The sequence below is a fragment of the Geotrypetes seraphini genome, chromosome 6 (genome assembly GCF_902459505.1).
Source record: "Geotrypetes seraphini chromosome 6, aGeoSer1.1, whole genome shotgun sequence".
NCBI lineage: Eukaryota > Metazoa > Chordata > Amphibia > Gymnophiona > Dermophiidae > Geotrypetes > Geotrypetes seraphini.
Genome location: NC_047089.1, coordinates 119,410,855 through 119,425,959, shown reverse-complemented (window position 1 = coordinate 119,425,959; position 15,105 = coordinate 119,410,855). Strand labels below are relative to the sequence as shown.

The following is a 15,105-nucleotide window of genomic DNA, read 5'->3' as shown; positions in this document are numbered from 1 at the left end:
ATCACCTTGCGGAGGAGCCACCGCCACCACTGTGAACTTAAAAAAAAACTTTGGCAGTAAAGTGTAAGGGAACCGGAAGAGGAGCCACCGCCGCTGCTGTGATCTTTAAAATAAGGGAGCCAGAGCCGGCAAGACCGCACATCACCTTGCGGTCTGCGAGAGAGGGAGCGTTAGCCACGGACCTACGGGATCACAGATCACGCAGGTATGAGTGCGCATGCGCAGCTAGCGTTTTATTATATAGGATACAGTTACGTTCACCAAATGTTTTACATTGGGAAACTCCTTATAAGTTTGCTTTATGCCTTTATTTTTCTCCTAAAAAGGTGTATTAAGCAGGTCTCGCAACAACTTCTGATGGTTTTAATGTAAAGCGTAAGCATTGTTATATGTCTATTGTATTATGTTGTTTTATTGTTTTATTGCATGAGAAGGCTGTAATTTGTTATTTGGATGTTTCATTATACTCCCACATAGAATTACAGGATATGCAGAATAGAAATTTTTAAAATAAATAAAATCCTTGGGAATATGTTTGGTCATGTCCTCAGCTAGACATATTTTGGTCTCAACTAGTATCAGCTATTTCTAGTTTTTGGCGATGCGTAATAAATATGTCTCTGAAGATGCTGTTTTATGATCCAGTCCAGTTAGAAGACTTTATTAAAGTTTGTTGAAAGTTTAGTTTCTATTACTGATTTTTATTTTTGGAGAATGTTGTGTATAAAATATAAATGCCATTTTGCCTGTCCTTAGATGGTAGATTGATGGATTTGATCTTTTTTCTTTCTTCCTTTTTAAAAAGGTACTGGCGACCATGATAATGTGGACTAAGACATGGTTGATAATTGCCTATGTTTGTATGTTCTCTTTATTGAGTTTGCTGTGGTCATTCATGAATATTTGTTATTAATGTATTGTAACAAATAATTAAATAAAGAATTAAAAAAAAAGATAATGGCCAACCCACAGAGTTCTCAAACTAGTCTATTACCAGTCCCGATTATCCAAACTCCGCTTATGACCGCTGAGCACCCGGATCAGTCCATTTCCATACCGGTTAGTCAAGCTCCACTTATGATTAAACAGACTAACACAAGGTCCCCCTGGAGTTTAACTTGGTTATTTTAGGGTTGTGATTTTATGATTATATGCAACCGTCTTATCCTTGATGTTATAAACAAACATGTCAGTCCTGATTGGTACTGACATGGTTATTTCAGGGTTTATTGTGAGTTTATGATTATATGTAACCCTGAGAGGGGCCTTAGGCAATGGAAACAATCAGCCTGAAGCAGGAGTCTATGTGCAGGTTTCCTACTTCAAATGTTTTAAAAAGGTATGTCAGGTTCATGGGAAGGTTCAGGATGGGATTGGGGGGGACCGCTGGTGGTAGGAGGGATTGGGCATCCTTCCTGCTGCATTGCTGCTGTGGCAGAAGGGAGTAGGCATCCCTCCTGCCATTTTCGCTGCCATAGGGGTGGGGATGTGGTGCCCTAACAGCAGTGACAGGAGACTGCTTCCCCTGTCATTGCTTTTAGAGCTCTGCATATGTGTTAATCGCTCACTGAGCAATTGATCGGTCACGTTTGTATGCAAATGATTTGCACCTGCTGCTGGAGAATCTGCCAACAGCGATCAACTGCTAGATTCACTAAGCAAACCGATCAGTTTGCGAGCCCTTTACGACCAAAGTTCCTCCTGCACTATTCACTAAGGCCCATGCAAATTAGTAAAACCCCATGAAAATAGCCAAGCGATTGATTCACTAACAATTGCTTGGTTATTTTGAGTCGGGTTTTACTACTGACAAACCCAACTACTGCAGACCTGTCGGTAATTGAGTTACCGTCAGGTCTGCAGGCTTTTTGACAGGCCTGCCTGTTTTTTTTATTCATTTTTTCCATGGCACAGATATTTTGCATGCCCCCTTTCCGAAGACAGCAGTGACAGGAGGCTGCTTCTCCTGTCAATACTGTCAGGGTGTGCGCATGAGCAGGGATTGCTCTGGCCGTGGGTAGGGGGCGTGTTAACTATCGTCTCCATTTGCATGCAGGCCTTTACTGAATTCGTCGGCCAGCATGCAAATGGAATTGATCGCACACGGTTTTGAGGTTTAGTGAATCCTGCCCCAAGTCGCCTATCTTTAGTGCATCTAGCCCTTTGTTGAACATTACATTTAGGGGGGAATTCATCAAAGGGCGCTAACAGATTTAGCATGCACTAAATGCTAAAACATCCATTATATTCCTATGGGTGTCATAGAGTTTAGCACGTGCTAATCATAAGTGCCACTTGATGAATTCCCTTCTAAATGGCCTGTACCAATCTGGGTTACAAATGTACATTGACACACATTTTTTATTTACTTTAGTAAATGAAGTTCCTATATACTGTACAAAATAAAATGAATGCAGTACTATAGGTCTTCATGTTCTAATTAATAATTTTTTTTTTACTAAACAGTATGGCTAATTAACAATACAAGTTATTTCTCTTAATATTTAGAGCAATCATTTGTTTTGCCAAATAGTGAAGAAATAATATTTGAGGCAATACATTCTTAGATTATTTTTTTCTATAAAGAAAGGTACCAGTATGATTTGATTTCTTTCAGGACTATAGCACAGTAGTTCCCAGACTGCAAGAGCAAATGGCGTCACAGATAACAGGATGTTCGCTGTCCCTTTGAGTCTGAACCTCCACTATGACCTTCAGCAGTATGTCAGTGGATGGTCACAGGCCCTGCCCCTTTGCCCTGTTAGATTAGAAAGTCAAGTAAAGTACTTGGGTCTGGGAGTACAAACTGACACAAGATCCTGTGTTGATTGTTACAGCTGCCTTCATGCCCTTTGGCTAAGTAGGGAGGGAGTGGATGAGATAGGGAAAGCGAGTGGGATTCTGCTGTTTTGTTTTCATGTGGTGTCACATAATTTTTTAAAAAATGTTTGACATCTACCAGACAGGACTTAACAGAGATCTTGGCTTTCTTTCCCAGTATAAAGACATTTAAAACTGCTCTGCCACCTTTCTGTCTCCTACCCAACCCTACCTCTTCCTATCTCTGAAATGCTTTCATGTTTTCCTTATACTGTATATACATTTGCTTATTTCAGATCTGAAGAAGAAGCTTCGAAAGCTCATCATGGAATGCATTGAGTTAGTCCAATAAAAAAGGTATCATCTTATTTCCTTTGTTTTATGTCTTTATACTACCTTGGAAAGTGGACGAACATGGTCATAACACCATTTCACTTTTTAACAGTGGCGTATCGCGGGAGGGGCTGGTCCGCCCCGGGTGCATGGCTTGGTGGGGGGGGGGTGCACAGCCGGCCAGGTCTGGGTCCTCCTGCCCTTCCTTTCCCCCAGCCTGCGCTGCTGTAGTCTTACCTCCCCCAGCTGACAAGAAGTCTTTCCGACGTCAATTCTGACGTCGGAGAGGTCATTCCGGGCCAGCCAGGCAGTCATTGGCTGGCCCGGGACGTCCTCTCTGACGTCAGAATTGATGTCGGAAAGACTTCTTGTTGGCCGGGGGGAGGTAAGATTGCAGGTGCAGACCAAGGGAAAGGAAGGGGAGAGGCACTTTTTTTTCCACGGCAGGGAGGGCAGGATGTAGGCAGGCAAGCTGGCTGGCTTTAGTGCAGCAGGGAGGGAGGGAGATAGGTAGGCATACAGGCAGGCTGGCTTTGGGGGTGGACAAAATCTGGAAGGCAGTGGGAGGGGACATAAGGAGGCACTGGGGACACTAAGGACACGGGAAGGACCATGGATACAGGAAGGAGGCACTGGGGCACTGACACGGGAAGCAGGCATGGGGAACCATGGACATGGGAAGGAGGCACTGGGGGCACTAAGGACACAGGAAGGAGGCACTGGGGGCACCATGGACACGGGACGGAGGCACTGAGGGCACTATGGACACACTATGGAGGCACTGGGGGCACTATGGACACAGGATGGAGGCACTGGGGGCACTATGGACACGGGAAGAAGGCACTGGGGGGCACCATGGACACAGGAAGGAGGCACTGGGGGCATCAAGGACACGGGAAGGAGGCACTGGGGGCACTAAGGACATGGGAAGGAAGGAGGAAGGGAAAAGAAAGGGACAATTGTTGGGCCTGAGTGCAGAAAGAAAGAAATGAAAAAGAGGATACACAATTAATAGATGTCCCCTTTTGATGAAAAAAATAAATTGTCACGTTACCTCTGACTTACTTTCTCTGCAGCAGAGTCAGCAGCCGAGCTGAGGTGCAGGAAGGTCCCGCGATGACTCGTCTGCTGGCTCTGCTCCAGAAGAAGTAAGTTACATCAGAGGGGATGGACGCAGTCATTGCGAGACTTTGCCACAACTCCCTGCATCTGCCGGAGCAGAGCCAGCAGAAAAGTCATCGCAGGACCTTCCAGCATGCAGCTGCTGAGTCCGCTCCAGAGCAAGTACATCGGAGTGGAGTGGACTGGCAGCCGGAAGCTACAGTCATTGTGGGACCTTGCTGCATGAAGGGAGAGAAAGGAGCAGGACTGCTGGAATGGAAGAGTGGTGGAGGGAAAGAAAGGGGGCAGGGTGATATGAAAGGGTGGTGCTGATGGAATTCATGTACAGAGAAAGGGGAGAGACATAAGGGGGACGGATATTGGAGGGAAATAAAGGGGGCAGATGCTGATTGAAGAGGGGTGGATGGTGAGAGAAAGGGCAGACATTAGATGGTAGTGGGGAGTCTATGCTGGATGGAAGTGCAGATGGGAGAGATAAGGGAGCAAATGCAAGAAGGAAATGGGAGGAGAGAAAGAGGGGAGCAGATGCTGGATGAAAGTGGACAGAGATAGGAGAAGGTACTAGATGGAAGGGTTGTAGAAAGGGTACATGATGGAAGGAGGGGTTAAATAAAGGAGGGCACATGATGGGGAAAAAAGGATTGAGTTAGGGAAACACTGGAGGGGTGAGGGAAAGAGGTGACAAGCTTTAGGTAGACAGTAAAAAAGGACATTGATGAGAGGGTAGTAAGAATGTAATCTAGACAGATGCAGAAAATAAAATGAAAAGGAAAATGAGAGAAAAAAGGGAAAGGGATTGCAGAAGAGAGGTGTGGGAGAGGGAAGGAGAGGAGAGAGATGCCAGACCAATAGGGGTGAAAGGAGAGATGGAAGGGGGAGGCATACAGTTTCTGGAAGGTGCATAGAAGGAGAGAAGATGCCCTATAGGGGAAGAGAGTTACAAGAAGATGAGGAAAGCAGAAACCACAGAAGACAAAGGTAGAAAAAATTTTTTATTTATTGCTTTAGGAGACATGTGTCACTGTTTATGTGGTGCTCTGTATGCAGAATCCAGCTTCTTAGTGGTTCAATTTAACCTTTGTCTATGTATTTCTATTTTATCTCCCCTTTTAGAAAACTCTGGAGCGTTTTTTAGCGCCAGCCGTGGTGGTAGCAGCTCTGATGCTCAGAATTCTATTAGTATCAGAGCTGTTACCAACGTGGCTAAAATCCACACTACAGTTTTGTAAAAGAGGGAGGGGTTAGTTTGTGATTACATATTCCATACTAGGCGAAGGTGTTTTCTATGTTCTGTGTGTTCGAAAGACATGGTTTTTTGTTAGGATTGACTGCAGGATTGATCTGTACTAGTCTCTAGTCTAGCTTGTTTAGTTTTACAATGGATGTATTGATGTACTGCTCACTGCAGTATGTAAGATGCTGCCTTTTCCTAGGTACTCGTGTGACATGTGGCTTGTTACTAAAAATCAAGTTTTTCGTACAGATAGGGGGGTGTCAAAAAATGATGGGCCCTGGGTGTCACATATGCTAGGTACGCCACTGCTTTTTAAAGTGTTGAAATAGAGTCACATTGGATAAAAGTTTGGGAAGCACTGCTGAATCAGAAAGTAGTTAGCTTTTTGAGGAACTAAATCATTGAAAACTATGCTTTTTGCAAAAGTAGAATTGTTTATACACAGCTTTTAGGACTTTGCATTATAGTACACGATTATACTGTTTTGTTTCTCATCGAGCTGAAGTCCTCCATTTACTTCACTTTGTGGTGACTGTGGTTTTAAGTCTATCATGTCGTCTTCACTGGCAGTCTTCTGTGGTTTACCACATAATCTTTTATATGCTTGGTAACCTACAAATAGAAAAAAAAATCCCTTACGTTTTAAGTAAATTCAAAGTTTTGGGGAAAGATAATACCTTTCTAGAAAACAGTTGTGATAAAAACCAGTCCTGACTGTCCAGTAATAGCAATGCATGTTTGTCTTTAGACACTATGGGGCTCATAATAAATTAAAAAAAAAAAAAAAAAGTCCAAAAAGGAGCCTAAATCTTGGACGATCAAACAGCCAGATCGTCCAAGTACCAATAATCAAAGCTGGTTTTAGATGTATCTAAAACCAGCTTAGGCCTTTCCCCTGCCTCTAAACGCCTAGAGCAAAAAGAGGCATTTTTAGAGGAGGGGAAAGGGCGGGAGGTGGGCCAACCTAGACCTAGTCATACAGCAACTATAATCAAAACCTTAAACAGGTTACCTAGTCAGAACTTATATGTTTTGACTTAGACCAAGTCAAAACAGGTATAAGTTCCGAAAAGGGGCCGCTAAGCTGATCGCAGGTGCCGCAATCAGCTCAGCCCGGCAATGATCACGGCAGGAAAGATGTCTCATCTCCCCTGCCGCGATAGTGATCCCTGAACTGCCACAAACCACGACACTTCAGGATGAGGATCGCGGCAGGGGGTTCGCTATCATGGCAGGAAAGATAGCCAATCTCTCCTGCTGTGATGCACCCCCTCACCCCCCCCCCGAACTGATATGGGCAGGAGGGAGCCCAACCCCTCCTGCCTCGGCGACCCCCCACCCCACTAATATACAGACAGGAGGGAGCCCAACCCCTCTGCCCATGATGCACCCCCCATGACTGCCCCCGAACCCCTAATCAACCCCCCTGAATCCCTGATCACCCCCAATCCTGCAAATCCACTTACCCCCTCTCTCCCCCTTATCCCCCTTACTTACAATTAGTTGGACGGACAGACGGGTCCCAAGCCGGTCCGCCCGGCAGGCTTGCCATCGCCAGACTGGTGGGCCTTAGGCGCTTGATTGGACCAGGCGCCTAAGGCCCTGCCCACAGGAGGGGCCTAAGGAAACTGGGCCAATTCCGGTTGGCCCAGGCGCCTAAGGCCCCTCCTGTGGGTGGGGCCTTAGGTGCCTGGCCCAATCAGGTTCTAAGTCCCACCATTCGGGTGATGGTGGGCCTGCCCGGTGGATGAGCTTGGGACCCGTCTGTCTGTCCAACTAATTGTAAGTAAGGGGGGTGTTGGGGTGAAGGAGGTGTTGCAGGGTTACAGGTTCGGGGGGTGAGGGGGGCCGATAGGGGGCTTGGGGGCACGTCATGGGCAGGAGAGGTTGAGTTCCCTCATGCCCATATCTTAGGGGGGTGGGGGTGTCAGGGCAGGAGGAGTTGGGCTCCCTCCAGCCCTTATGTTAGGGGGGGTGGGGGGTCATCGTGGGCAGGAGGGGTTGGGCTCGCTCCTGCCCACATTGGTTCAGGGGTAGGGGGGTCATGTCTCGGCAGGAGAGGTGAGCATCTCTCCTGCCGCGATTGCAATGGCAATCCCCCCGAACTGGCACAAACTGCGGCAGGAGAGATTGACCATCTCTCCTGCCATGATCGTTGTGGGGGAGGGGTGGATTCTGTAACCGATGTTGTTTTTCCAGATGCCGGTTACAAAATCCAGCTTTTTGGTGAAGGACTGGCCACTCCTTCACCTAAAAGATATTATTTTGGATGTTTGGGACTTAGCCTGCTTTTTGGTTGATAATGTGTTGTAAGTGTAGACGTAGTGTTTAAACAGCTGAAAGTAGAGGTAGGCCATTCTCAAAAAAAAACCCCTCATTTTGGATGGTTTTTTTTTAAAGAATGGACATTTTCCCTGCTTCTACTTTCAGCATTTAGGGCCTTAAGCCAAAAGGGGACTTAGCCTTGGAGGGGCATAATTTAAAAAAGTCTAACAGGAGCAATCATGCTTTTTTCAATTAATCTGGAGCAGGTTGCTTATCACCCACTGGCAAACCTGCAGAATGGCCATATCTATATCTATCTATTTCTATCAATCAATATAGATAGATATATACTTTTCACTATGTGGACTCTGCCAAATTTTCAAAGCACATATTTACACTTAGAGTAATTTTTAAAGCAAAAGTACTACTGTATAAGAAACAGAAAAATTAAGTGTATACATTTGTGTCCACTTGGTGTGCATAATTTTTCTTTTTTTTAAATAAATCTTTATTCATTTTTAAAACTCATAATAAGTGTAACATAAAATACAATCATTTTATACTTTAACATCACTTAATATATCATCAAATTCTAACTCACATCAAATATCCCCCCTTCCTCATACCCAACAATTATTCATAAGCATAAGAAATCATAAAATATTCCCACCCCCCACCCCACCCTGGACGTGTATGAACAAAAGGGGAAAAAAATTAATATTTAATCTATGCAGTAATTTCAATCTTTACAGTATCTTGTTAATGGCTCCCAAATAACCTGAAATTTCTTAAAATTTCCTTGCTGCATAGCAAGTACCCTTTACATTTTAAATATGTGACACAAAGAGTTCCACCTGAAGCTTTAATTCAGCCTATCCCAATTTTTCCAATTATTCGTAATCTGTTGTATGGCAACCCCTGTCATAATAAGTAAAAGCTTGTTGTTATTAGAGGATATTCGGCTCTTAGCCCTCATTGACATGCCAAACAATACGGTGTCATAGGATAATGCAGCCGGATTATCTAACAAACTATTTATTTGACCCCATATTGATTTCCAAAATCAAGTATCAATGGGCAATAGAATAACAAATAATCTAATGTTCCAGCTTCAAGATGACAGTGCCATCATCATCAGCATAGATTAGATTTAGAGGTTCTGTAAACGAACCAGGGTCCAAAATGCTCTATGTAACAGAAAAAACCAAGTTTGTCTCATAGATGCAGGCACTGTACGTCTCATCCTCCAAGCCCAAATACATAGCCATTGAGATGCAGTAATTTGATGGTTTATTCTCAATGCTCCAAATGTCCTGAAGACCAGTTTTTGGTTTGTTATTAATAAATCCAGATATTAATTTATATCACTAAGCGGCCTGCTGTCCCAGGAAGTCCACCTGAAAGCACAAGAGCGGCAAACTATACTGATTGCTGAGATTTTTCAATTCAGGGAACCCAACGTGAATGGCCTGCTTCAACTGCAACCATCTATAATTTTGTGACTTATTAAGACAAAATTTGTGTTGCAATTGTGAAAAATCCAGCAGCTTTCCATCTGAAATAACATCATCCAAAGTACGTATATCTGCCTTCATCCAAAACTTCCAGATGACTTTAAATCCACCGATTTGAAACTTGGAGTTCAGCCATAGGGTCTGATGAGTTGATTTATGAACCGAAATAGGTGTTAAATTATTCACACATTTTAAGGTTTTCCATGTATCTACTAGGATTCTATTATCCTTATATAATCTTGGCATCTTAACACTTAATATATGACTCAGTCTCAATGGTGACATGAGTTGCCATTACAACCTTAACCAGTCTGGGAGATTTTCCATGAGCTCAGGGAGGATCCAGTACATACCCTGACGCATAATATAGGCTTGATGGTACCTATAAAAGTTGGGAAAATTTACCCCACCCTCCGCAATTGGTTTTTGTAGAGATACCAAGGCAATTCTTGCTGCCTTCCCCAGCCAAATAAATTTTGTCAATTTCTTATAAAAGAACCTGTGAAAAAACAACGGTAACACTCCCATTTGGTAACATAGCACAGGCAGAATCATCATCTTAACTGTTTGGACTCTCCCCCACCAAGACAGATGTAATGGTTTCCAGTGCTCACACATTTCTATGACCTTCAGCAATAAAGATTTTTCATTTACTTTCATAGTTTCTTCCAGGGTACTTTTTATCCAAATACCTAAATACTTTATACCCTCTTCCAAAGAAAAGGGAATGTATCAAATAATCCTTTTTGCACAATATACATTTAGTGGAAGAACCTCTAATTTACTCCAGTTTATTTTGTAACCAGAGAATTTCCAAATCTATCAATCAGATCTAGTAAATGCTGAATGGTGGTTTCAGAATTCCTCAAATGAAGCAATATGTCATCTGCATAAGCAGAGACCTTGTATTCCCGACCTGTATAAGGAATACCCTGTATCTCCTCTGCCTGCTGAATAACCAATAACAAGGGTTCCAAAAAAATATCATAAAGCAAAGGAGATAACGGACACCCTTGTCTAACTCCCCTTTTAAGACAAAAACATTCAGAAAAATTATTATTATTAATGTATAATCTTGCATAAGGGGAACTGTTACAGGGGAAAACACCCTCCAGGGTTTCAAGACAAAGTTGGACAAGTTCATGCTAAACTGGTGAGACTGGTCTCATTTGGAGCACTGGTCTTGATCTTGGGGATGGACCATTGGTCTGACCCAGCAGCGACAATTCTTATGTTCTTATGAATCATTTGTATAAATCCAGAACCAATACCAAACCAATCCATTGCTTGATGCATGAAGGTCCATTCCACACGATCAAAGGCCTTCTCTGCATCCAAGGATAGAGAGAAGGCTAGATCTTCCATAGTTTTTGTTAGATTTAGCAAGTGAAAAGCCAGTCAAGTGTTGTTTGATGAATGTCTCTGAGCAACGAAACCTGTTTGGTGCATACCGATACTATAAGGGAGAGCCTTAGCCAAGCGTAAATCTAATAGCTTAGCCAGAAGTTTTCCATCTACATTAATCAACGATATAGGCCTGTAATTTGAAACCAACGTAGGATCTTTATTTGGCTTTGGCAAAACTATAGTTAAAGATTCTGTCATAGTACCTGTAATACAACTTTTAATCAGTTGAGCCTGATATAAATTTAATAAATGAGGTAACAGGGTAATTTGAAATGATTTGTAAAACTCAACAGTGAACCCATCACCACCTGGAGCAGATCCAACTCTAACGGACTTCAATGCTGCTTGTAGTTCTTTCATTGATATAGGCCCAAAGTTCCTTTTATATGCTCAGGAATTTTAGGTCCCTTAATTAACTTCAAGAACTCTAAACCCTCAAGTTCTTTATTTGAATAAAGCTCAGAAGAATATAAAGCCTTATAATATGTCAAAATTGTTTTAAGATATTTCCAATTTGAGAATGAGTTTCCCCATTCTCATCTGTGATAGCCACAATTTTTACTCTCCTTTTTATAGCTTTAAGGTAATTAGCTAATACTCTTCCTGCCTTATTCGAGTTTCCATAATATAGAGCCTGTTGAGAAAACAACTCTTTTCTAGCCATTTGTGAGGAAATCTCATTGTATTTGTATTTAGCTTTTAAGAGGGCCTGCAAAGTATTTTGTTCCCATTTCAAGGCCAATTCTGACTCTTAAGTCCTTAAAATTTTGTTCCAAATTAGAGAATTCCAATTTAAGTTGTTTCCTGATATGTGCCAAATATGAGATAATTTGCCCTCTCATGGTATCTTTGAAAGTATCCCATAATGTTTCCAAAGAGATTTCCTCTGAGGCATTGATTTGAAAATATTTATTCATTTTTAATTGAAATTCTTCAATAAAGTTAGAATCTGTGAGCAATGTATTATTGAAACTCCACACAGGTCTATTACAATCTTGTTCCTCAAATTTTAATTCAGTCCAAACTCCAGCATGATCTGATAAAACAATTGAATCTATGCCAGCTTTGGTTACCTGTTGAACTAATTGAGCTGATACAAATACATAATCTATTCTTGAAAATGATTTATGAACCTGGGAGCAAAAGGAAAACTCCCGAGCATTAAAATGGAGAATTCGCCAGATATCTTTTAATCTACAGGATTGAACTAAATTATCCAATCCCATTGATTTCAAAATCCTACTGGGTTGTTTATCCAACAATGGATCCATAACAGCATTGAAGTCCCCAGCTACCACTAGGTTAGAGGCAGCCAGTGGCAGAAGAACCTGTTGAAGAGTCTTAAAAAATTCTGCTTGATTCGAATTAGGGGCATAGACACAGAACAGCATCAGAGCATGTTTCCCCAAAGTCATCTTTACCTGAACCCACCTTCCTAAAGGATCTGCAGAAATATTATTAAATACAGCTGAACATTTCTTATGGATTAAAATAGCCACCCCCACTTTCTTTCCCACAGCCAGCGCAAAAAACACTGCTTAACCCACCCTCCTTCTAGTTTCATAGATTCCCCCCGCAGTTAAATGAGTTTCTTGTATCATACATATATCCGCATTTTGCTGCTTTAAAAAACTGAGTGTTTTCTTCCTCTTAACAGGATGATTGAGGCCATTAACATTTAAAGAAAATATTTTAAAATTCATTGCAAAATTTCAAAGAATAGAACCCAAAATAAAATACCAAATACATCATGTAAATACTCCCTATATTCAATACACGTCCTAAACCCCTTAAAAAAACCACTTTTCTCCCCCATTCCCTACCCTTATTATACGATTGCTTGAAGACGTATATTCAGACTAGCAGCCATAACCCTCTCCCAGGCAACCTAATTCATTACTTCCCCTTATACAATTACAATTAATCAACCCCTATAAACTAAAAATTTCATAAATACCAAAATAAATAGATAGATATTTTCTAAGTGGACAAATAATTAATAGAATATAACATAAATACATTCCCTAGCTATGTGAAAATTCATTAATGAGATTGCTCAAATAAATATATTTAAATAACATATTTAATGAATACCCTTTAGTTCCCCAAAATCATATCAAAGTCCCTCTATTAAACTACCAAATAAACTTACAGCAATGAGACCTGACCACTGAAATTCTATAAATATATATCAGGAAATAGATATAAGGTCCCCTAGTATTAAAGTAATTAATCTATAAATAATAAACTTTTAAACTTCATAAATTGAATACTGCAATACCCTAAAAACTCTTTTTTCTTTCCCCATAAAATTACAATTAATGAACCCTTAACTAATAAAATATTTCATAACTACCTGAATGAACTACATTCTCAAATTGGATCAATTTTAAAACAATTTTTAAATTTTTATAAAGACCTTATTTAGATAAAGAAAAGGATGGTTTAGAATTTTTAAAATTAATTAAGGGACCAAAAATTCCTGAGCATATAAAAAAAAGTTTAGAAAAGCCAATATCAGGGGGCGCTAGTGAGCACCACAGTAAATGGCTGCCTGATAGCTGTGCTCCGCAGACCGAACTCCTAAAAAGCATCCATTCTCGATATCCACGAGTAAATAACTTTAGCCTGTAACATCTCTGGTCGAGCTAACGATGGCTGCCTCAAAAACCGGTAAGCGAAAGAGCATTGAGCCGATCTCGCCACAAAAAATAGCGCCGGTAAAAGATGACGGTGACTCGCTCCACACTGTCATGGCTGAACTTCGCGCCATGCGCGATCTTCTTACTTCCACCAACCAGAACACGGAAGATATTAAAAGTGAACTGGCCTCTCTTAATGTGGAAATGGCTGTGTGCCGGTCTAGAATTGACACGGCAGAACAAAAAATCGAGATTAATGAAGCGAACATAAAAGATCTACAACGGCAAATAAAAAAAATCGCCATCTTGGAACACGAGCTGGAAGACGCTCAAAACCGATCTCGTCGAAATAATTTACGCATCTTGGGTGTCCCGGAGTCGCGGGAGGGAAAGGACACTATAGCCTTCCTCCAACAGATGCTACCTAAGCTCCTTAATACCACCTTTCAACATGAAATGGAAATTGATCGAGCGCATCGTGTGCCCACACACATGCTGGATGTCGCTGCCAAGCATCCAAGGCCTATTGTGGCACGCTTGCTGAGATACACTCAGGTGATGGAAATCATGAGATTGGCTAAACTTCAGCAGCCATTAAAATAACATTCTTATCGTTCCTGATTTGTCTAAACAAACTGCTAAGCGCCGCAAACTTCTGTTGGAATTTCGTCCTAAACTGAAGCACATTGGAGCCAAATATGGCATGTTTTACCCTGCTACTCTCCGGGTTACTTATAATAACACCACGAAGAATTTCTCTCATCCTCATGAATTGGCTGACTATCTAGAAGCACAGGCTCCAAGTACCATCGATAAAACCTGAGCCGCCCTGTTAATTCACTCAGGGGATGCAATCTAGAGAATGACACGGTGACGGTTTACCCGCGGCCACCGCATTTAAGCCGCGGGTCACCGCCGAAAACGGGGAAGAAAACTAGCAGTCGCTGCGGTGACGGGGACAAGGCCATTCACCGACCGCGGAAACGGTGAACAGGTTTGTCCCCGCGGGCCAATGTACCCCCTTCTAGGAACCGCTATTTACCGCCCGACGCCCGATTCACCCCCCCAGCAGGACCGCTCGCACCCCCACCCCGAACGACCGCTCGCACGCGCTCCCACCCGCACCCGCGATCGGAGCAAGAGGGAGCCCAAGCCCTCTTGCCCGGCCGACTCCCCGACGTCCGATACATCCCCCCCCCCCGGCAGGACCACTCGCACCCTCACCCCGAAGGACCGCCGACTTCCCGACAATATCGGGCCAGAAGGGAGCCCAAACCCTCCTGGCCACGGCGACCCCCTAACCCCACCCCGCACTACATTACGGGCAGGAGGGATCCCAGGCCCTCCTGCCCTCGACGCAAACCCCCCTCCCCCCCAACGACCGCCCCCCCCCAAGAACCTCCGACCGCCCCCCCAGCCGACCCGCGATCCCCCTGGCGACCCCCACGACCCCCCCACCCCCCTTCCCCGTACCTTTGGTAGTTGGCCGGACAGACGGGAGCCAAACCCGCCTGTCCGGCAGGCAGCCAACGAAGGAATGAGGCCGGATTGGCCCATCCATCCTAAAGCTCCGCCTACTGGTGGGGCCTAAGGCGCGTGGGCCAATCAGAATAGGCCCTGGAGCCTTAGGTCCCACCTGGGGGCGCGGCCTGAGGCACATGGGCCCAACCCGACCATGTGCCTCAGGCCGCGCCCCCAGGTGGGACCTAAGGCTCCAGGGCCTATTCTGATTGGCCCACGCGCCTTAGGCCCCACCAGTAGGCGGAGC

The 15,105-nt window shown here is 43.4% G+C and overlaps 1 protein-coding gene across 2 annotated transcripts in view; it reads right to left on the bottom strand.

Moving 5' to 3' along the window:
• Positions 1-5,706: 5,706 nt before the first annotated feature.
• The window catches only part of SLC10A2 (solute carrier family 10 member 2), a 502,525-nt gene continuing 493,126 nt past the window's right edge, over positions 5,707-15,105 (bottom strand). For both annotated transcript variants that reach the window (XM_033948187.1, XM_033948186.1), the window contains exon 8: positions 5,707-6,121. In XM_033948187.1, coding sequence (XP_033804078.1) covers positions 5,958-6,121 — 164 coding nt within the window. In that variant the 3' untranslated portion in view covers positions 5,707-5,957. The remainder of the gene's footprint in view (positions 6,122-15,105) is intronic.